The sequence below is a fragment of the Pteropus medius genome, unplaced genomic scaffold (assembly GCF_902729225.1).
Source record: "Pteropus medius unplaced genomic scaffold, Ma_sr-lr_union100, whole genome shotgun sequence".
NCBI lineage: Eukaryota > Metazoa > Chordata > Mammalia > Chiroptera > Pteropodidae > Pteropus > Pteropus medius.
Window position 1 is genome coordinate 5,259,289 of NW_024354886.1, and position 23,679 is coordinate 5,282,967.

A 23,679-nucleotide genomic window follows, 5' to 3' on the forward strand; every position below is an offset into this window, starting at 1 on the left:
TGGGAAAACTGGACAGATACATGCCAAAAATGAAACGAGACCACTTTCTTACACCATATACAAAAATAAACTCAAAATTGATTAAAGACTTAAATGTAAGACCTGAAACCATAAAAACTCCTGGAAGAAGACACAGGCAGTAAACTCTTTGACATCACTCTTAGCAATTTTTTGGATATGTCTCCTCAGGCAAGGGAAACAAAAGAAAAAAGTACACAAATGGAACTACAGCACAGCAAAGGAAACCATCAACAAAATGAAAAGACAACCGACTGAATGGGGGAAGATATTGGCCAATGACAACCAATAAGGTGTTACCATTCAAAATATATAAAGAATTCATACAACTTCACACACACACACACACACACACACACACACACACAAATTCAATTAAAAATGAGCAGAGGACGTGAACAGGCATTTCACCAAAGAGGACATACAGATGGCCAATAGACATACAGAAAGATTCTCAACGTCACTAATCATCAAAGAAATGCAGATTAAAACCACAATGAGCTATCACCTCACACCTGTCACAATGGCTATCATCAGTAAATCAACAAACAAGTGTTGGCAAGGATGAGAACAGGAACTCTTAGGCGCTATTGGAAGGAATGGAAATTGGTGCAGCCACTGTGGAAAACAGTATGGAGGTTCCTCAAAAGATTAAAAATATAAACATTATATGACCCAGCAATCTCACTTGTGGGTATTTATCCAAAGAAATCCAAAATACTAATTCGAAAAGATATAGGCATCCCTACGTTCATTGCAAAATTATTTACAATAGCCAAGGTATGGAAGCGACCTAAGTGCCCATCAATAGACAACTGAGTAAAGAGGTGGAACTTATGTATACAATGGAATGTTACTCGATTATCAAAAAGATTGAAATATTGCCATTTGCAACAATATGGATGGACCTAGAGGGTATTATGATAAGTGAAATAAGTCAGACAGAGAAATACAAATACCACATGATTTCACTTATATGTGGAATCTAAAAAACAACAATAAAATGAACAAACAAAACAAATAAACTCATAGATACAGAGAACAAGCTGATGGTTGCCAGATGGGTGGGAGATTGAGGCTGAGTGAAAAGAATTAAGGGATTAAGAAGTACAAATTGGCAGTTACAAAATAGTTACAGGGATGTAAAGTACAGCATAGGGAATAGAGTCAATAATATTGTAATAACTATGTACGGGGCCAGGTGGGTACTACCCTTATTGCGGGGATCACTTTGTAAGTTATACAAATGTCTAACAAGTTTGGTGTACTGAAATTAATACAATATTGAATGTCAACTATAATTGAAAATTTTTTAATTATTTATTTATTTTAAAGAAATTAAAAATATATGAATGGCCAACAAGTACATGAAAAGATACTTAACATTATTGGTTATTAAGGATTTGCAAGTTAAAACTATATTTAGACATCACTATATGCCTGTCAGTATGGGTAAAAAACAAAAAACACCTGATTTTAAAAAAGCTCTGATAATTCTAAATGCTAACAAGGACACAAAGTAACTGGAACTCTCAGATATTGTTAATGGGAACATAAAGTTGTGTAGCCACTTTGGAAAACAGTTTGACAGTTTCATATCAATTTTAACATGCACCTTCTATACAACCTAGCAATTCCACTTCTGGTTATTTACCCAAGAGAATGAAAGCATATGTCCATACCAAAACCTGAACACCAATGTTCATAGCAGATTTATTTGTGATAGCCCAAAATTGATAACGACCTAAATGTCCATCAAAAAAAAGGATGCATGAACACATTTGATATATTCATTTAATGGAATACTACACAGCAACAAAAAGAAAGAAATACTGGTGCAGACTGCAACATGGATGAATTTCAAAACCATTAAACTGAGTGAAAAGAAACTATTCACAAAAAAAGATTATACCACATGATTACATTTATCTGAAATTTAGAAAAAGGAAATGTAATCTATTGTGACAGAAAGTAGATCGGTGGTTGCCTGGGCCCAGGGGTGATGGAGGAGTGGAGTGTAAAGGAGCATAAAGGAATTTTTGGGGTGATGGAAATGTTCTTATATCATGATTGGTGGTTACATGAGTGTCAAAACTCATCAAATTGGATGCTTAAAATTTTCTTCAATGTAAATTATACCTCAGTAAGGTTGATTTTTTAAATGAGCAGGACTGAATCCTGGTCTAGAGATGCACTCGTGGGTGGTAACACTCCATGGAAGTGAGTGCTATGAGTCAGGATGGTGGGCACATTTGGAGAGAGCCAGGGGCTGCACTTGGGATGGAGCAAGGAGGGACCTGGGGGGCATAGCGAAGTTCTAAAGTTCTAGTTCTTAACACTGGTGGTGGTTACAAGGGCATCTGACTTATAAAAATTCACTGTTATACCTTTATTTTCTGTGGTTTCTTGAATTTGATTTTATTTTATAATGAAATGGAAAAAAATGAAGAAATTTAAAGTAATATTCATAATTAACATTTCTGGAGCACTTGCCATGTGCAAGGCATTGCTCCAAACATATCACTTGGATGAATTCTTTGAATCTTCCCCACAACTCCATGAAGTGGATACTATCGTTATTTCTAGTGAAGAGATGGGGAAACTGAGGTACAGAAAGGCTGAAAGATTGGCCCAACGCCCCACAACCATGAAGTGGCAGAAGCGAGTTTTGCAGCAGGCTGTGTAGCTCCTGAGTCTGTGCTCTTGACTGCAGAGGTAAAGAGAGGCTCTGAGAGGTATGGGAGGGGAAACTCTCCAGAGGGGAGTGTGGCTACCTTGCTTGTCCTGGTGGACTGTGCTGAGGAAGGAGGCTCCATAGAAAGAGGACATTGAGGTAGGAGTTTCAAAACCAAAATGCACCATAGGCTTCATTCATTTCCTTAAGGAATCTTTACTGAGCCCCTCCTGTGTGCCAGACACTGCTTGGGGCCCCTGCCATGAACACCATGGGCAGAAATTCTTGCTTTCATGGATGTGACATTCCAAACCTTCCAGCTGTGAAATGGGTACTTGAAGATGCAGTTAGGCAATTAAAAAGAAAACGAGAGTATTAGAGATGCTCAGAGGTTTACAGGTGACAATGGATAAAAACCAGACCTTGACAGCAGTGTGGATCATCTCTATAGCATCATCAAGAGCAGGGACACAAGGCAACAGATCGAACAGGCTGTAAACACGTGGCGGTCCCTGAAATATCTGCTGTTTTTGTCTCAACCCTACTCATTATTGAATAATTCAGGAAGATAATCACCGCTGCTCTAGGCAGGTGAGGTCAGAAGAGCTGCCCCAAACAATGACAGCAAAAGAGGTGGCAGTCAATGAGGGAGAAGTTGTCCACGGCATAGTTTGCCATGTGGAGGAGATGGTCAGGCTTCATTAGAAAATTATACCTTCAGCTCCACGGTGCCAGATGTGGGTGACGTGTGTGTGTGTGTGTGTGTGTGTGTGTGTCCAGGAATGTACCAGCAGCCATCTACCTACTTATTACAAACTCACATATGCCATGGAGCTAAAAATGAAAATTCATAGCACAGATGGTTCTTTTGAGGAGGTTTCTTCAGGAGTGGGAGGGGGTGACATGTGACAAGAATAGGAAGCTATTCTAGATGTGGCGAAGGGAGGCATGTGGAGAGGTGAGGCTTGTGTGCCTCTTGAGGAATGTCTGGTTTACTGTATGTTATAGCTACTGCATCACCCTACCTGGGCTATGAAATGGTGCCCTCCACCCTGTTCTTAGAGCCTCAGAAAGAGAAGCCACTGTGCCGATCATAGGAGGTCCCTAGGTCTCTTCACCACCCCTCCCCCTTCCCCATTCCTGCTGTACTAGATTTTTTTTTTTTTAACACCCTACAGCAGCTGGTCTTCCTAGGTGGTCTCCCATCTAAGTACTAACCAGGTCCAACCCTGCTTAGCTTCTGAGATCAGATGGGATTAGATTTTATTAAAAGTTCTGCAACCTCAAACAGAAAGCAACTGCAATTAAAAAATCTTTATAAGCTATAGTTTACCCATTTCCAACCTGGGAGCACTCTCAGGAGTCCCTGGGGACCTAGGACCTGCCTTCCATTTCAGCAGTGACCCTCAGGAGTTTATAGATTCCTCAAAGTCAGTGGTGTTAAAAAAAAAAATTCAACAGAGTAAATTTAGGGATATAATTGGCTTTATTAAGCAATTCGAGAATTGGGCAGCATCTCATCTAGCAACTAAAAGGAATTGTATGAAATGAAAGACTTTTATAGACAGAAAGAGGGTGGGACTAAGAAGTTAAGAGTGGATTATTTCAGGCAAAAGCACTCTCCTTTAGGGGAAGGCAGGGGTCTTATCAGTCAGATTACCTCACTAGGGTAGGTTTAAAGTTCCACAGCTGAGAGAGGCTGAAACTGCAATTAGGTAACATTAAATCTAAGTTCAGTATCATGGGCTTTTAGCACAAGTGATGCCATTTTGGGACTGTGTTTTTCTCCTTAACAGTGGTTCTCAACGATAGTTGCCTTAGAAACTGCAGCTGCTCAATAGCCATGTGTGTTGCTGCAGATTCGCAGTTCTGAGCTAAGGAGTATGAGACTTGAGACTCGGGCAGTTGGAAGAAAATGTGGGGAGCCGAAGGCAACTGCGACATGGCTCTTTATTCCAACAAAGGCACAGCCCGTCTCGCAGGGCGGCTGGGTTATCCAGCAAGGGCTCGGCACCCCCTCGCATGGCAGTGGCACCTTTTATACACAGGTTAAACAATAATGGCACACTGCCAGGTAATGGGAGCCTGCACAGGCTTCCTGGGCACATGGTTACTCAAGGGGAGAGGTGCTGAGTTTCTTCCCTTGGAAGTTAGTGAGAGGGAACCTAACTATGGTTATCTTTCTTTCTCTGTACACCATGTCCACCAGAAAACACTCTTAGCAGCTGTATTTATAATAGCCAAACATTAAAAACAACTTAGATGTCCATCAACTGATAAATGGATAAACAAATTGTGGTATATCTATACAATGGAATTCCACTCAGCAACAAAAAAGTAAGAAACAGACTGATGCCTATGACATGGATTCTCACAGACTTAATGAAGCAGGTAGCCAGACACAAACAAATACATACTGTGATGACATCAGTCAGAACTGTGTGTTCCTGGAAGTGGGAGTGGGCATTGACTGGAAAGGGAGACTTCTGGGGCATTGGTCATGTTCTGTCTCTACATCTGGATTAACGTGGATTTACACACACACATAAAAATACACTGAGTTGTAACCTTATGAGTTGTGTACTTTTACTGGCTATATATTACACATCAAGAAAAATGAAAAAGCAAAATATCTGCCCCACCCCCCTACCCCCAGTATCTGACTTAAGGGATCTGGGGTGTGGCTTGGATGAATGGATTTTTAAAAGCCACCCAAGGGATTGGGCAGCAGGGATGTGACCAAACCCCAGGAGAGCTGGATCCCCTCCTCTCACTACTCCTGTTCTAGGCTCTGGCTCCCTACCCCTGACTTTGGTTCCTACAAGAAGACCTATTGCAGAGGGGAAGCCTAAGGCAGTGGGGAAGCCTGAAGGCTCTGCAGTCAGAATCCAGATCCATCATTTCTTACCTCTGTGACCTTGGGAAAGACACATCTATTTCTCTAAACCTCAGTTTTTGTTTTGTTTTGTGTATGTGTGTGTGTGTGTGTCACATGGCAGGTGATATACCTATACTTCATGCACAGTATAAAGTGGGAGTGGTAAAATTGGGTTGGTGTTTATAAAGGTAATCTTTTTAAAATATACATCTGATCCTGTCACTACTGCTTGAAATCTTTTTGTGGCTTTTTACTGCACTTTGAATAAAATTCTAACTCCTTCCTGAGGTACTGTGCCTGTCCAGGTTCACCTTGTTAACCATGTCCTAGCCACGCTGTCTGCCTTTCTGTTCAAGCCCTCCCCTGCAATAAAGCCTTTCTCAGGAATTGTCCCTCTAGCCTGTTCTCAGCCCAAGCTTGACTCTTCTATAGGTTTCAGCTGAAATGTTACCTTCGCACTCCCCACTACTCTGTCACCACACCCTGATCATTTTCTTCACAGCTTGCAGCACATAAGAGAGGTATTTGTTGCTTGGTGTGGGAACCACGTGTGTTCCTGCCCCCACTCTTGCCCCACCACCTGGCCCAGTGCCAGGTGCTCAGTGCCTAACAGCTGAATGGAATTCAGCAAACCCAAGAATGCACTGTCATCCGAGAAGTCTTTCATAGTTGTCAGAGGGTATTATTCTTCATCCTCCTTCCTTACTCAGTAACCTCTATTCTGCTCTCCTGAAACATTTATTCCTGAAACATTTATTAAGTATACCTAACATGTGTGAGACGTTGTGCTAACTGCTGGAGAGGATACTAAGAGAGAAGAAATTCATGGTCCCTGACCATAAGGCCGCTCCATCCAGATATGGAGGTAACCACAGGAACACCACCCTAGAGTGAGCTGGGAAGTGCCACAGAGTCCCTCCTAATTCTCCTCTCACTCCACACCCTCTCCGGGTGATCTCAGATCCTCAAAGGGTCTTAGATAATTCTCTTACCTAATTTAACTTAGTTCTCTCCCACAGGACAAATTCTGAGCTCTTTATCTAAAATTATCCTGGGTATTTTCACCAGTGTGTCTCATAGGTACGATTGCCACAAAATCTAAAACTGAATTTATCTCTCATGAACAATGTAGTGTCATTTCAGATAAATAGAAGCATAGCTTATTGAGGAAATGATGTTGAGATACCGCTAAACCTTCAGAGAGAAACAATTATATCAGAAAACATTCCAGGAGGATAAAAGATTTAAACACAAAAAATTAAGTCACATAAAGACTGAGTATTTTTGTAAGTGAACTGGGGAGTCATTGGAGGATTTTAAGCTGGGGAGTGACATGGTCTGATGTTACAGCAGGACCACTCTAGCTACTGAAAGGTAAGAGACCTGGAAGACTATTGGGCAGATTGCATTCCAGTGTTGCTGCTGGGAAGTGAGCAGTCATACCTTCCTTTTCCCGTTGACTGCTTTTAAGATTTTCTCTTTGTCTTTGATGTTTTGCAACTTTATTATGCTATGTTTAGGGATGGATCTGTTTTTATTTTTCCAATTTGGGATTCGATGAGCACAATGAATCTGAAGTGTGCTGTCTTCCAATAATTCTGGAAAATATGGACAGTGTCTCTTTCCTAGAGTCTCTATTATTTCTTTATGAGACTTCATCTAGACATATATTAGAATTCTTCACACTTCTTATCCTTTCTTTCAAACATTCCCTCTCTTTTAATCTCTGAACTGCATTGTGAATGTTTTTTTAAACTTCTATCTTCCATTTAACTGATTTTTCTCTTTGTGTCAAATCTATTGTTTATTCTTTCTTTGTTTTAAATTTCAATCATTTTAGTTTTCACTTCTATAAGGTTTTTTTGTATTTTTTTCAAATCTGCTTGACCAGTCTTTTATTATTGTTATTGTTATTATTTTTTATGTTCTTTCTTCTCCTGCTCAATGAGCATATGTTACTTGCATAACAAGAAGTTAAATTATCGGTGAAAAATAAAGAAGTAGCGTGTTTCTAATGGGCCTGCCCAAGCGTAAAAATGACCATTTACTGACAAAGCACAAAGGCTCAGAAGCTCCCACCTGCAGTTCCCATGTGCCCGTGTCCACAGTCAGAGTTCGCGGTCGCCGGGAGCCGCCAGTCTTTCAGGCACTGCCAAGGCCAGCCCAGGTAGTGCGCGGGCCCTGACGGGGGGCGGGGCACGCCAGCCCGGAAGAGACGCCGCGCCGCGCATGCCCCTTCCTTTCTAGCTCCGGCCCCGGACGCTGCAGCTGTCGCGGTGAGTTCCTCTGGAGTACGAGTTCCATCGCCCCCCATCCTGGCCCTCTCGCCTTCGTAGTCGCTGCGTTTCCCCGGAGTCGGGGCGGGAGGGCCCCTCTCCTGCTGCCCGCACGCCCATTTTTGAGCAGTGAGAGGGGTCGGGGGCGCACTTTGGAGGATGGTTGTTGAAGATTGGCGTCCCGATGGCGGAGGAGGGGAGAATGAAGCCCTTGCGCGGCGGAATTATCTACAGAGGCTAGGGAAACTGCACTCCGTTTGCACGCTTTTCCTTTGGAGAAGGACCCCCTAACCCCTGGCTGTCTTCTTGCTTGGCCCTGGAGCTCTACTTTGGGGAAAGAGTGTTAAGTAAGAGATGACGGCGTGAAGGCCTTAGCCCTTTGGGTTAGGGTCGGCCTGTCATGAATCAAAGACTTTTCCTCTGTGTTTAACCTGTGTACCTGAAAGTACAGATGCGCCCGTTTCGCACTTACGTACAGTTGCTAATACAGGGTCTGCGCCCCCCATTATACCTTTGTGGTTTGGAGCGAATACGTACCTCTCTCCCGTTTTGTTTTAATGCCTTGGCAACTTATCATCTGAAGTGTTTTTCGGGTCTGGAGTAGGGAGCTGAAAACTGGTGGGTTTCACTTCTGCAGAGTTTGAATTCCTTCTTCCTGCAAGTTTCTTGTGTGTTTTTTGTGTTTGAGATTTCAGCCCATTGGACAGTGATTTTGGGTGGTCGTTTTGGGGGCATGAACTTGGTTACTGGGCCCTGGCCACAGTGCTCAGAAGTGCTCTTGCTGAATGCTTCCTTATAGATGTTGATGCCCAAGAAGAACCGGATTGCCATTTATGAACTCCTTTTCAAGGAGGGAGTGATGGTGGCCAAGAAGGATGTTCACATGCCTAAACACCCGGAGCTGGCAGACAAGAATGTGCCTAATCTTCACGTCATGAAGGCCATGCAGGTAGCCGGGGGGCTGCTGGAGTGGGGTGCAGATGGAGGGATTTTCCTCTAATGTTCAAGGGAGATTCCAGGAAGAGGTCAGGAGAGCCAGAGCTGCTTGCTGCCTTGAAGGGCTGTGAGGTAGATACACTGAAAACTTGCCTGCTAGCAGTTAGCTTCCCCCTGCACCATGTTGCCAGCTTCAAGCCTCTAGTTAAGTCTTAACAGCAGTTTTCTGTCTTACAGTCTCTAAAATCACGAGGTTATGTGAAAGAACAGTTTGCCTGGAGACATTTCTACTGGTACCTTACCAACGAGGGTATCCAGTATCTCCGTGATTACCTCCACCTGCCCCCCGAGATTGTGCCTGCCACTTTGCGCCGCAGCCGGCCTGAGACCGGCAGGCCAAGGCCCAAAGGTATGGTGCCCAAATAAATACTTCCAAGAGCCTTCTGCAGTTGCTCTTTCTTGGGGGAGGGGTATATGTAAAACGATGGGGTTTTTGTGCATGGAATGGAAGGTGGCAGCCTTAGAGGAACTCTGGCGTGTAAGACCTTGGGTCAAGTCCTGGAACCTTTGTCTCCTGGCATGGGACTTGGAATGGAACACAAGTCTTCAGGCTAACCTGGGAGATGGCAGCATTAAACACAGAATATTAGTCTGTGGCCTGACACATGTGGTAGAGCATTGAATAACTTTTCCAGGAGATGAGGGTGTGCTTATCCCCAAGAAGTCCAGAGCAAAGCTGTTTGCCACATGTGAAGGAAATTAAATTTAATAGGGTTTCTTGGCAATGGGAACAATAATAATCTAAAGTCAAATATGGGAGAAGAGAGATGTATATGTAATTGTGGTGTGAAAGGATATGCTTCTGTGGGGAAGGATTATCAGTTGACTCGAGATCATTGCTAGTTTGCAGTTGCATTTTTGTCAAGGTCATGGTTTCCTTTTCTTTAGGTTCAAAAAAAATTTGTCATAGGAATTTTGTAGGAGGAGCAGTTTGTGGGCTTAGATGATGAGATGCAAGTATCTTATACACAGATGATCATCACACTGTCCAGGTTCCCCTAGAGAGAGACTTCATGGAGCTCATAAGTCTGTTTTTTATGAAAGCTCCCTAGGAGATTCTGGTGATTAAGCGAGGTTATGTATCTTTAGAGGGAGGAAAATGCTACTGTCTTTGCCCCCATAGATTCTGATTTAGTTGGTCTGTGTGGGACCTGGCATTTATTTTAGCCACTTTAGGTTCAATCTTATTCCTTCTAACTAAAAAAAGTTCATATTCTAACTATATGGACTCTGGGTATAGTCCAAGGAAACTGGGTAGAGAGAATATTATTTTAAACTTATAGTGTTTTTGAGGTAGCTTTTAAAATCCGTCTTAATATATGTTCTGCAGCCTGAAAGAGGTATGTGGAGAAGCCATGGGGAGGACGGAAGGATTCTTGGTGGCCTCTATGTTTATATGCCTACCATTGGAGGTAGGGCTTTCAGCTTATGATGCCTCCTTTTATTCGCAGAGGAAGTTTGCCACTTCAGAAATGGGTCAAGTGATTGGAAAATGTACAGTTATGTTGAGAAGTAGAATAGAAAAAAGCAACCTATTTGCAGATATGTGGAATTTTAATTAAGATATGAGTTTTCCATGGCCTTTGTGGAACCAAAATAAATGACAAGTTTCTAGCTGGCAGTTCTGAGTGTAAAAATTCTGTCCCTATTAACTCGTTAAAACTTTGTTGTCTGGTGAGACCAGGAGAGTGATTCCAATTTTCTTGGCCTGAAGGGAGCAGAGTTCCATGATGCCCTGTGTTCACAGTGTGGTTTACTTTGCATAGGTCTGGAGGGTGAGCGACCTGCGAGGCTCACACGAGGGGAAGCTGACAGAGATACCTACAGACGGAGTGCTGTGCCCCGTGAGTAACACATCATCTGTATCTAGGGTGTTGGGTTAGAATTTCTGGATTCTCTATCAGCCCTGGCTGGGACTGAACCCTGGAAGGTGCCAAGGGAAAGATCCTTGGTTTTAATCCCCAGATCATCTCCAGCTGAAGTCTTTTGTGCTTACTTTATGCAAAGATATGATGGATGGGGATTAGGAGGAATGCCTTCTGAGCTGGGGACACAGAAGACTTTAGTTGAAGACCTTTAACTAGAGCAAAACTGAAAACTTTTAAAGAAAGCAACATATGCTTTTGTGGCCCACTCCAATTACCTTAGTTTTCTTACTTCAAAAATAGTGTAAAATTTTGTTTTTAAATAGCAAACATTTGCATTGACTTGGAACAACAGATGTTGCTTTATTAAATGTATATTGAGTGCCTGTGGTATGCCAGGCACTGGGGAGACAATAGTGTACACCACAGACAGAAGAACCTTCTCTCATTGAATATGCATTTTTAGTAATAGACAAACAAAAATAAGTATATAACATGTCCAGTGATGTGGGTGCTATGGGGCGGGGGTTGTTGTGATTTTCAGTAGGATATTCAGGGAAAGTTGAAAAAGTGAGATTTAAGCAAATTTGAAGGAAGCGAAGGGGAACCAGCCACTGGCTGTCTGGGGAAAGAATGTTTCAGGCAAGAGATCAACCATGGACAAAGATATGAAGATGGAGACGACACTGTAGTTTACTGGTCAAAAGGGAACAGGAATAGGCAGACAAGCCTGTGGGCTGAAATGGTCCAAAAGTAGACTGTGATTTGAACAAGGTTTACTGAAACCATACTTGCTGTTGACCCTGTTTGCCCACCCCCACAATATGAACCATAAAATTTCCTAGTGGCCACACTTAAAGCAAATGGAAATAGTTCACATGATTGTTAAGTTTTTTAACCTACATAAACATGAACGAGATATTTTGTATTCTTTTTTTTCCCTAATTTTGCATTCTCTTAAGTTTTGACATCTGATAACATTTTGTACACGTCTCAACATGGACTAGTAACTGCCATATAGGACATGATAGCACTTGGCTTTTGTATCTTCCTTGCTTTTCCATGGTCACGGTAAAGTTGCTTTTTGCTTTTGTGGGGTCCTTGTGTCCTTACCTTTTAGTTCTTCCTTCATTGAGCTCCCTTTGTAAGTTAGATGCTAATCTGAAGCTTGTAAGTAACTCAGTGGTGGAAGTGAGGGTACTCTGGGGCCATATAGGAAGGGCACATAGTCTAGACTTTGTGGTCAAGGCATCCATTTTGGAGGAGGCAATAGTTTGGTCTGTGGGTTTTGAAGGATGACTAAAGGAACGCTGCCCTAGGAGAGGGAGGGGACAGAAGAGGCTCAAAAGGTGTTTCTCTTTTCTTGTACTTCATGGGGTATATATGCTGACTTGGTTTTTCCCACAAGATTGAGTTGGGTGATTTATCTGCAGTGGATCAGATCACATGATGCATTGGTGTTTCTCATTCCAGCTGGTGCCGACAAGAAAGCCGAGGCCGGAGCTGGGTCAGCAACTGAATTCCAGTTTGTGAGTATTCCCCTGTTGAGTATTCCCCTGTTCACTTTCCATGAGCAGTCACTGTTCTGGCCTCAGCCTTGTGGGGTCTGCAAATTGTAGGGATGTAGTATAATGTGGTGGATCCCTCCCCTCATTTTTTCCTCCCAAAACCACAAATTCCAAATAAGTTTTAACATTAGGACACAATATACAAACTTTTGTAAATATGTAAGTTACTGAAATGAGTCTCACAAATCAATACTAAATGTAGCATAGTGGTGTTTTCTATTTCATTAGTAATATTTGAGAACCTGTCACCAGAGATTTACTGGGCTCTAGAACCAAGATGGTCCGGAATCAAATCATCTTCCTTCAGAAGGTGTGATCTTGGGCAGGTTCTCCCCTGTGCTCCTGTTTGCTCACCTATAAAATAGAGGTGATGATTGTAGCTATTTTAAGGCAATTGTGAGATTAGTTAATCCAGGTAAAGTGCTTGCATGGGGCCTAGTGTATCACTGTTGGGACAGCAGCTGTCCTGTGGCAGGTCTACATAGCACAGCGAAGAGGAGGTGTGTATAGCAGACACAAGATCGTGTCCTGTGCTAGCTACATGCTTCCATGTGTGTGTATGAGCATACTCTTGAGTAGTTATCCATATTCCTGTTTTACAAATGAGGAAACAGGCCTGGGAGGTGAATGTGGTTCTCCAGCCAATAAGGCAAGGCTAGGATTTATGGCCTCCACTCAGACGGGGGACCTCATCAGTGATAGGCTTGCTACCCAGCTTACTGCAAATGCTGATGTCATATGCTTTCTCTTGCAGAGAGGCGGATTTGGTCGTGGACGTGGTCAACCACCTCAGTAAAGTTGGAGGGAGTATTTTGTGTTGAATAAACTTGTGGTCAGAAAAATAATCTTGTGTGCCCCTGTTTTGTTTTGTATTATATAGCCTGAACAGGAATAGTTTAAGGGTCAGAATGTTAATGGGGCAAGACTGAATTGGTTTGGGGAGTTGTCTTATCCAGGGTGACATCATTTGTTGCTTTTAGAACTGTAGTACTTGGCTTTGGCATGGGTTCTCTTTGTTGTAGCAGATGTCTCCCTGCAGAGTCATGTCCAGCGTGGTTACCATTCTGGGAGGTGGTTGGAAAGCTGGGCATCTTTACCAGACCAACCATGCTAACTCAGCTCTGTGTGACGGGAAAGTGGCTATTTTATTGGTCTTGGAACCGAGATTCTGTGTCTGCTATTTGGGAATATCTGAGAAGTGCTGAGGAGGTAGGATGTAAGAAAAAGCCAGAGTAATACTGTTCTAAAATTCTTACAGACTAACATGGGGAAGAAACTACAGGGTGACCTTAGGTCAACAGTTTTACTAATCTCAACCTTCGAAGCTCAGGGTTTATAAAAATCAAAGAAACAAGTGTACAGAAACATCTGAGGGGCTATTCAGCTATCTGAAGACTTCTAGGATTTTTGTCCTTACATAATCAGAATAAAAATTGGAGTTCTTAATATCTCATGGCTCTTTGCAAAGAAAATGCATTGTTCACTTTTCCTAGAGCCTTTGTGAGTGGTGACAGAATATGACATCAGTAAATAGAGCAGTGTGTTGAGCATTTTCCCTAGATGGAGCCAAGTGGGTTACAGGTACCAGAGGAAGGTTTGATGGGGTCGTTTATATGGTCCTGTACTAAAAACACCATGTACCTGGCACAGTGTCGGGAAGGGACATTGAAAGTGCAGTCCAATGAGTTCAGGCACAAGCTTCCTGATAAGTGCTGGGTGAGATGCTGACTGGCTTGCAGAGCAAACCATGACTGTATATGGTTGCAATAAATATATGCTTCCTAAGCAAGGGTCAAAGTTTTTGAGGTAGCTCTGGGCCGGCTGGCAAGACCGGTGGCTAACAGAAGTGGATCTAAAGGGGTGTGGGAACTTGATTATATTTGTGGGGTACTGTGGGCCAAGCATTGTATGGAGATGGACATTATTAGCCAAGTGAGATAAAAATCCTACACAGGTGGTTTTGCTATGGTAGCCACCTATTTCAGTCTTGATAGGCACGTGTAATTTAGACCACAAGGTGGCAGCCAACAGCAACTCCAACTGTGCACTTAAAACTTCATTCTAGGAGGCGTGCTTTGGAATCTGAGCCACCAATAAGTAGAAGCTTGCTTTGGCAGAAAGAGGTAGTGTTTGAGGAAGCTATTTCAGTGCTGCCTTGCCAAAGGTTTCTTTTTATCCAATTTTTCTGCTGGCTCAAGTGATGTCAAGTGGTTTGCCTGTGTTCACACGCCTTGTGATTGTTTAACCTGGATTTCACTGTGAAATGTTAGTAGCTCCTGGCCTTTCTGTTTTTTATCCAGGCCAGGGAGCAAGAAGATGGGTTTTCTACATAGCCTTGGTGGTATTCTGGTGCTGAAACCACTTTTTCAATTAGGGCTTTTTGCCAACCCTTTACCTCATGATTTCAATTTATTCTAGAATGTATTCTCCAAGATCACCCATGGACTGGGAAAACCTGAAGAATCTACAAGAGGCAGAGCCTGTGGATAAAAACATGCAGATGGTGGTGGTTCTTGCTGCCTGCCAGTCCCCTCCCCTTGTCTTGGTAGATTGGTCCCTGCCAATCAATAATCAGGGATCAGTGCCAATAAGTGCCCTGGGAAACAAGCCTGGAAATTTGCCTTCAAGAACCTCACAGTCTAGTTAAGAAAACAACCAAAGGTAAACGTTGAATCGATAATGCCAAATGCTATGTTAGTGGTAAATCATTATGTCCAGGTTGAATTCTAAAGAAGGGTAGGGCAGGGGTGATGAAGGCTTAAGTGACCCAGAGGTGGTTTTGTGGAACAGAGGACAAGTCAGGGCATCCTAGAGGTTTTATTGGAAAAGAAAAATGCTAGATGGTGTTGGGTTATGAAACATCAGAAATTAAGGGGTTTTTTTTTGAATAAAGCTAGGGAAAAAATGTTTGCTATTAAAAGTGCCTGAGAAGGTCTCTTGGGTGGGTGGATTATGAGGGGCAGGGAGAGGCCCACCTGGGCACCTGCATGGGCACATAGCTGGACAAAAGTTTTGGGGAAATTTTGGCCCATAGCTCACCAGCTAATCCCCACCACCACTACTATCTCCAAAAGAATTTTAAAGGGATTTTGGAAGCTGACAGCTGAATTTTCCTAATTTAACAAACTTCCCAGTATGGACACAAATCCCCTTTTCCCTGAAAAATAGAGTCTCCTTACAGGCAGTACCAATAGCAGCTTTAGGTCTCTGTGACTCTTGAAGCCCTACTTCTGATTTGATTAATTTAGTAGATTTTAAGAAGCAGCTACATGTATGACTATGTTAGATGCTGAGAGACAAAGATGATTTTGAAAAGGATACATCCTCTATCCCTGAAGATATAGGGGCCCACTGGAACACTCCCTACATGAGTGCCTGGCATGGGCTTCCAGCAGGGCAGTGTGGGCCCACTGTGGCTAGGAATTACCCATTCCTACCTTTGTCTCGAAAAGCTAGTCCTGCTAAGTGAGAACTAAAAGGCAGGCCCGCCTGTGCCGAAACTGTTCAAAGTTTAGGAATGCAGCCAGTAGTAACCCCATAGCATTGGGGTTCCTGGGCTCCTACCACATCTGCTTTAATGCTGAACCCTTAGAATGGATTTATCGATTCTTTTACTTCTTAGACCTGGGAGAAAGGAGTCTTGCTGATAGCACTAATTAGGACAATTATTTCAAAGCCCATGGTTGAAGGAGACCCTGGTTTAACCACTCTGTTGTGGGACAAAGTTTGGCGAAGTTTCCAATGAGCATAAAGCACTCTTGGCTCTCAGAGGCAGCATCAGTTACTTTAGGTGAGAAATGGGCTTTTTGGGTAGGCCTTCAGCACAAGGACTTGGTCTTAGGATGCTGTAGCAGGAAGCTGGTGGTCTATAGGCAAGTAAGTGACTAGGCTTGGAGTCCGGGCAGAAGTGTAATGGATCCTCTGGCCTCAACCCTTCACTCAGTCTTGTCTCGTACTGTCATTAATTTCTCCAGAACAAATGCAGTCCTTAAGAGGTCCCCTGCCTCTAGCTTTGCCTCACTTCCAACCACTCTCCACACCATGGCTGAGGTTATGTTTCACAAATGCAAATATGAACGAGATATTCCTCAGCTTAAAGTCAGAAGCTTCATATTGCCTTCTAAAGACTTCTAGAATCTAAACAAATGCCAAACTCCTTTTGTGGCCTAACAGGTTCATCAGAACTTCGTATCTGCCTACCAAAACAAGGCTGCAAATTCCAGAATCCAGCTAAACTGGCTCATGCTCTTTCTCAGCTTCAGGCTTTTTTTCATGCAGCATTCCTTTTACAGAGCAACTGTCCCACCCCCACCTACGTGGGGCTTGTATTCATTCTTCATTATTCAGATTAAATATCACCACTAAGAAGCCTTTCCTGACAAAACCACCCCTACTTCAGAGTCAGGTTAATTGCTCCCGTCAATGCTCACAGTGTCTGTTAGCTCTGTAGGCTGTATTGGAAGTGCATGGACACTTGTCCACTTTCTGTCACTGAGCCTCACTCTGGGGACCTAGCTTAGTGCTTCACATGTAGTAGCTTCTTTGTAATTGTTAGCTGCATGAATAGTGTCCCATCAGGAGTTGTCTCTGAGATGCTTTCTGTCCCCTTCTATGGAAAAAACACGTGTTAAAAAAAAATCTCTGCAGGCCTAAATTGGGAAAGCAAAAGTGACTGAGATACGTGCTTGCTGTGGAGGTTCTGCCAGAACTAAGGAAGGCAGACCTAGAAATAAACACTAAGTGGTAGGTGGCCTAGTGGCTATAGTCGAGTTTTATTGGTGGCTTGTGGGAAGAGGGACCAAATATTATCCAGAGGAAGGCCTCCCATCGTGGGTCACTGTGACCATCTGAACTTAATCTTAACAGTTTGGACTAAAACAGCATGAAGCAATAAAGGTGGCTGATCCAGGAGTTTGTATTATTTTTATTCTTTTATTTGTTTTCTCAGCTTTATTGAGGTATAATTGACATACTATAAAGTGCATATATTTAGCATGTACAATAGGATAAATTTTGACATGTATACATCTGTGAAATCAAGATAATGATATCCATCACACCAAAAGTTTCCTTCTTTGCTTGTAATCCATCACTTCACCCCCACCACCAGGCAAAAACAATGATCTGCCTTCTGTCAGTATGGATTAGTTTGTACTTTCTAGAGTTTTATAAAAATGGAATTATACAGTATGTACTCTTTATATCCTTGCTTCTTCATTTTGAGCATCATCATTTTTAGATTCATCAGTGTTGTTGCATGTATCAGGTGTTCCTTTTGATTGCTGAGTAGTATTCCACATTTTCACTCATTTACCTATTGGTGGGCTTTTGTGTTGTTTCCAGTTTTTGACTATTGTGACTAATGCTCCTATGAACATTCTTGTATGAGTTTTTGTGCTGGCATATATCTTCATTTCTCTTGGGTATATACCTAGGAATGGAGTTGCTGGGTCATATGGTTAACATTTTGAGGAACTGCCAAACTTTTTTCTAAGGTGGCTGTATCATTTTACATTTCCCACCAGCAGTGCATGAGTTTCAGTTGCTTCTCATCTTCACCAGTGGTCTCTTCAGTCTTTATTTTAGCCACCCTAATTGGTACAAAGAGTTTAGATTTTATCCTTTGGGTGATAGCCGATTAACAATATAGAGATGAGGCCTGACATGACTAGTAGTCTGGCTGCTTGGCAAATACTTGAACACCCACTGCAGGAAATAGTTAACTTGAATTTGGGTCCGTGCAGTGACCATACTGGGCACTGAGTGGTCATGGGTAAACCAGTCAATAGTGACCACAGTACACATTCAGCCTGCTGACGGGAAAGGGAGGGGGAGAAATCCATCATTTGATTGCTCAGTTTTAGAAAGGGAAACTAGGACAGAATGAGGGCATTAAGGGAGAGAAATGAAAGGAATTGTTTAAAAAGTTAGAGCCCATAGAAAGCCTGGAGCCCCTTTCTATTTAAAAGTGCTTTATTGGAAGCCCGTGATAAATGCATGGCACAAATCCAAAAGAACAGCCTCTTGAAAAATAAGCCCTGCATGGTTTACTGACATATCAAAGAGGCCATTGTGAGGAAAAGGGCATCTTTAAAAATAAGTAAATAGTAAATGGGAGAGGATACCCAAGCTGAAGGAATAGGAGACCTTAAAACAGCAAAATTTGAGGAAGCTACGAATCAAATGACGTTAAAAAATTTAAAAAGCACTAGCAGAGATGTCAAAGTAAATATTTCTAGCTCAAGTGCATGGAAAGCAGGAGGTCAGTTTGAGAATCTAGGGGCATCAGTTCATTAATGTGCAAAAAGTGTACTGATGGGACGAACAGTCAACTCACTGACATCTTTGCCTCCATTACACAGATTTCCCTTTTCATTAAAATTAAAAAGAAAAACTTTATTATGGAAAATTTCAAACATATAAAATAAACATAAGAGTATAATAAATCACCATATACTCACCACCAAGCTTCAATAGTCATCAACATTATTACTCTTATTACTTCACTACCTACACCCACTCTCCTCTCACCTTTAACTTGATTATTTTTTTTACGTAAGATTTATAGAGCTATAATTTACATGCAGTAAAATTCATCCTTTTTAGGAATACAGTTCTGAGTTTTGATAAACAGATATAGTTGTGTAACCAACATCACAGAGAAGCTAAGAACCTTTCCATCACCCTAAAGATCTCCATGCTGCCCTCTGTGGTCAATACCCTGGTAACCACTGTTCTTGGTCTCTAGAATTTTGCCTTTTCCAGAATATTAGAAAATGGAACCATACAGTATGACCTCTTTTGTATCTGGTTCCTTTTGCTCAGCATATGTTTTGAGATTAATCTATGTTGTTGCATGTATCAGTTTTTTCCCTTTTATTGCTGAGTAGTAGTCCATTGTGTGGCTGTACTACAGTTTGTTTATTCATTTTGATTTTTTTATGCAGGCATTTTGGGTAAAATTGACATTGAAAAAATACACATCTTAACTCTACCCTTTGACGAATGGATACAACCATGTAACTCTCATATCCCCGAGAAAGAGAAAAGCAGCCCTTGACCTCCAGCAACTGGCCTGACCCTTACAGCTAGGCCTTAGCATGTTTGAAGTTGGCTTGGTGCTTACAGAGAGGCCTGTCATTCTCCTATTAAATGTTTGATGACATAAACAATGTCATCAAACATCAACATGTCACTTGGTGACTGATAAAATAGACAAAAAATCAAGACCACTTTATAATCTTGTCTAAACACAAACAAAAACAAGTTCACTGTGCAAACTACTACTAAAATATAAAACATCCGCCTCTCCAAGCCGATGTGTGACTGCTGCTTCCCTACCAGTTTTAACTTTAGTCATTATCATCCCTCCCTCCTTCTAACTAAGATTGTTTAAGATATTCGATCACAGAATTACCCTGCTTCCTGATAGTATCCAGTCCAGAGCAAAGCCCTGCTTCCCTAACACCTCCCCCAAATCACCTAACACGAACCCAAATCCTAAAATAAGTCATTCTTAACACCTTACTGAGACTCTATGCTTCACACTCTTTGCAATGTATTCTTCATTGCAAAGAGCAAAAAACTCAACCTTGTTCAACTGCAAGGTTTTTGACTGGAAGGCATTGACTCCCCTATCAAGATACAGCATATTTAGTTCTTCATAATATTCTTAGCTTTCATCCCAGTTAACCTACCCACTATAACAGATGGACATCTGTGTTGTTTGGCTACTGTGAATAAAGCTGCTCTGAACATTTTATACAAGTCTTTTTTTCATGACATTTTTGTCATTTTTCCTAGGTGTAATATATTGTTGCCGTAACAACTTCTTATAGACTTAGTGGTCTAAAACCTCACAAATTTATTATCTTACAGTTCTGATGGTTAGCAGTCCAAAATGGGTCAGCAGGGCTGCGTTGCCCTGGCAGCTTTGGGGAGAATCTGTTTTCTTGCCTTTTCTAGAAGCCACCTGCATTCTATGGCTCCTTTCTTCATCTTAAAGCCAGTGGGGTAGCATCTTTAAATCTCTCTCTCACCTTTACTTCTGTCATCATATTTCTTTCTCTGCTTCTGATCCTCTTTCCCTTATAAGGACCCTTCCAATTACATCGGGCCCACCCAGATCATACAGGATAGTAATATACTCATCTCGAGATCCTTAACTTACATCTTCAAAGACCCTTTCCCCGTGTAAGGTAATGTATTCCCAGGTTCTGGGGATTACAATGTGGATATCTTTGGGGGGCCATTATTCTGCTTACCATACTGAGTAAATACCCCCAATAGTGAGATTGCTTGGTTATTAGGTAGATATATATTTAACTTTATTAGACACTGCCAAACAGTTCTCCAAAGTGTTTGTACTATTTAATATTCTAAACAGCAGTGTATGAGAGTTCCAGTTACTCAGCATCCGCACCAACATTTGATGCTGTCAGTCTTTTTGAGTTGAGCCGTTCTAATAGAGATGTAGTGGTATCTCATTGTAGTTTTAATTTGCATTTCACTGATTACTAATGATATCGAGCACTTTTTCTTGTGCTTATTGGCCATTTGTATGTTTTTCTTTGTGAAGTATCTGTTCAGTTACATTGCCCAGTTTTAAATTGAGTTGTCTTTTTTATTTTTAAATGTCAAGAGTTATTTATGTATACTGGATATATCATTTATCATTAATACATTTTATGAATAATTCCTCATAGTCTATGGCTTGATTGTCCATTTTATTAAAGATATCTTAATGTGCAGTTTAAAAATTTTGATGAAGTCTAATTTATCATAATTTTCTTTTATTGTTACTGCTTTCTGGGTTCTGCTAAGAAATCACTGCCTATCCTTAGGTCCAAAAAAAAATGTTCTCCTGTGATTTCTTCTAAAAGCTTTACGGTTTTAACTTTTACATTTAGGTTTATGATCCATCTCAAATTAATTTTTGTGTATAGTGTAAGGTAGGTGTCAAGATTTATTATTTTTCATATGAATAAGAATATCTAGTTGTTCTAGCACTATTTGTTGAAATATTTTTCTTTCTCCATTGATTTACTTTGGCACTTTTGTTGAAAATCAGTTGATCTTACAAGTGTGTATTGATTCCTGAACCCTATTCTACATAATTCATATCTATCCTGAGATCAAAATCTCACAGTCTTGATTACTATGACTTTAAAGTGTTAAAGTTAGGTAAGTCTTATTTTTTTCTTTTTCAGGATTGTTTTGGCTATTCTTGGTCTTTTATATATCTGTGTAATTTTTAGAACCAGATTAGCAATTTCTAAGAAAAGCTTGCCATGATTATGATTAGGATGGCTTTGAATATAAATCAATTTGGGGAGATAATATCTCTCAATGTTTTATAATTATCACTTATTTCTTTACTATCCATCCATCCATTCATCCCTATATCCATCTACAAATTCTTTTGTTAAATTTCTTACTAAATATTCTTATGGTATTTTAAAGGGAATTGTTTAATTTTAACTTTATTTTCTAATTGTTTTCTGCTGAAATATTAAAATGATTCATTAGATTTTTTACTTAAAATATAATGAACATACATTACATTGGTCTTAGATATTCAGTTTAGTGAGTTTTGACAATTGCATATTCCTCTGTAACTATTGCCCAAAACAAGAGAAAAAACATTTTCATACCCCCAGATCGTTTTCTTCCAATTCCCTTTTCAGCCAATTCTTTCCCCAACCCTCTTACAACCACTATCATATTTCTATTACCACCCACAGATTAGTTTGGTCTGTATTTAGATTTTATATAAATGGATTCATATAGTATACACTTTTTTATGACAAGCTTTTTTCACTCAACGTTTTTGTGATTTATCTGTAGTTTTTTATTTTATTGTCGAGTAGTATTCCATTTTATTCCATTTATTCTACAAATAAACCACTGTTTGTCCATTTTCCCATTGACGTTTAGGCTACTTCCAGTTTGGGGGTATTATGAATAGGGCTGCCATAAATATTCCTGTGCAAGTTTTTTGTGAATGTTTGTCTTCACTTCTGTTGAGTAAATACCTAGGAGTAGAATTGCTGGGTCATAGATTGGGCTTATCTTTAACTTAATAAGAATTTTCCAAATAGTTCTTCAGAGTGGTTGTTTCATCGTACAACCAGTACACAACCATTGCATCACTTTCAGTTGCTCCACATCCTAGCCAACATTTACTGTTGTCTTTTTGATTTCACTCATTCTAGGGAGTGTGAAGTCATATCTCATTTTAGTTTTAATTTAGTTACATAATAACTGATAATCTTAAGCACTTTTTAATGTGCTTTTTGGGCATTTTTATGTCTTATTTTGTAGAGCATCTATTCAATTTATATTTTCCATTTTTTTAAATGGCTTTTTTTTATTGTTGATTTGTGTAAATTTTAAAATATATTTTGGATACCAATCACCTGTTATATATATATATGACAAATGTTTTCTAGGCTTCTCTATTTGTTTTCTTAATGGTATTTTTTGATGAACAGAGTATAACTTTGATGAAATCCATTCATCAAGTTTTTCCTTTTATTGTTTGTGCTTTTTGTGACCTCTAAAAAATTTTTGCCTACTCTAAGGTCATGAAGATATTCTCCTATATTTTCTTCTAGAAGATTTATGAGTCTTGGTTTTACATTTAGGTCTGTGATCCCCTCAGATTAATTTTTGTGTATGGAGTGATAATAGAGGCCAGGGTTCATTTTTAACCAACATTTTGTAAAAATACAGCCATTTATTGTAAAAATCAATAAAGAATTTTATAGTGAACACTTACATTTCCACCACCTAGATTCTAACATTAACATTTTACTACGCTACTTTATCACTTATTTCTTTACTATCCATCCATCCATTCATCCATATATCCATCTACCAATATACCTTATTTTTAAAATACATGTCCAAATAAATCGTAGACAGTAGTCTTCTACCCCCTAAATACTTCAGCATGGATATTATCAATTTATAGATCAATATTATTTATACACATGAAATACACAAATCTTAAGTATACTTTCACTGTTGTGACATGACCTGTGTAACCCAAACCTCTATTAAATTGTAGAATTTTACTATCATTCTAGAAAGTTCTCCATTCTTCTTCCCAGTTAACCCCATCCTCCATACTCATGAAGCAACCATCATTCTGCCCCCCACAATAGATTAGTTTTCCATGTTCTAGTACTTCATGTAATGGAATTATATAGCATGACTCTTTTGTTATAAGGCTTTTTCACTCAGCATAATGTTTTTGAGGTTCATCCATGTTAATATAAATGTATCAGTAGTGAGTTCCTTTGGATGGATGAATAATATTCTGTTGTATAAGCAATACTACAGTCTGTTTAGGGTCACCTGGGATGTTGACAATGTTATGAATGTTCTTATACAAGATTTT

At 40.5% G+C, this 23,679-nt stretch overlaps 2 protein-coding genes across 3 annotated transcripts in view; one reads left to right on the forward strand and one right to left on the reverse strand.

Moving 5' to 3' along the window:
• The window catches only part of PACSIN1 (protein kinase C and casein kinase substrate in neurons 1), a 78,395-nt gene extending 70,667 nt beyond the window's left edge, over positions 1 to 7,728 (reverse strand). The window contains exon 1 of the mRNA XM_039856161.1: positions 7,650 to 7,728. The gene's annotated coding sequence lies outside the window, so the exon portion shown is untranslated. The remainder of the gene's footprint in view (positions 1 to 7,649) is intronic.
• RPS10 (ribosomal protein S10) lies at positions 7,707 to 13,120 on the forward strand. Of its 2 annotated transcripts, none has more exons than XM_039856166.1 (6): positions 7,707 to 7,846; positions 8,646 to 8,795; positions 9,020 to 9,191; positions 10,609 to 10,686; positions 12,181 to 12,236; positions 13,030 to 13,120. In XM_039856166.1, exons 2-6 carry the CDS (start codon positions 8,646 to 8,648, stop codon positions 13,069 to 13,071), a joined length of 498 nt encoding a protein of 165 aa, XP_039712100.1. In that variant the 5' UTR covers positions 7,707 to 7,846; the 3' UTR covers positions 13,072 to 13,120. The 2 variants fall into 2 exon arrangements, with proteins under 2 accessions (XP_039712100.1, XP_039712101.1); XM_039856167.1 differs by lacking the exon at positions 7,707 to 7,846 and adding an exon at positions 8,173 to 8,193.
• The last annotated feature ends 10,559 nt before the right edge of the window (positions 13,121 to 23,679 follow it).

Excerpts from the sequence above, each read along its gene's own strand:
- RPS10 (XM_039856166.1), top strand. The coding sequence starts at position 8,646 with ATGTTGATGCCCAAGAAGAACCGGATTGCCATTTATGAACTCCTTTTC. Across the intron at positions 8,796-9,019 it reads ACGTCATGAAGGCCATGCAG|TCTCTAAAATCACGAGGTTA; the intron begins GTAGCCGGGGGG and ends TCTGTCTTACAG. Across the intron at positions 12,237-13,029 it reads CAGCAACTGAATTCCAGTTT|AGAGGCGGATTTGGTCGTGG; the intron begins GTGAGTATTCCC and ends TTTCTCTTGCAG.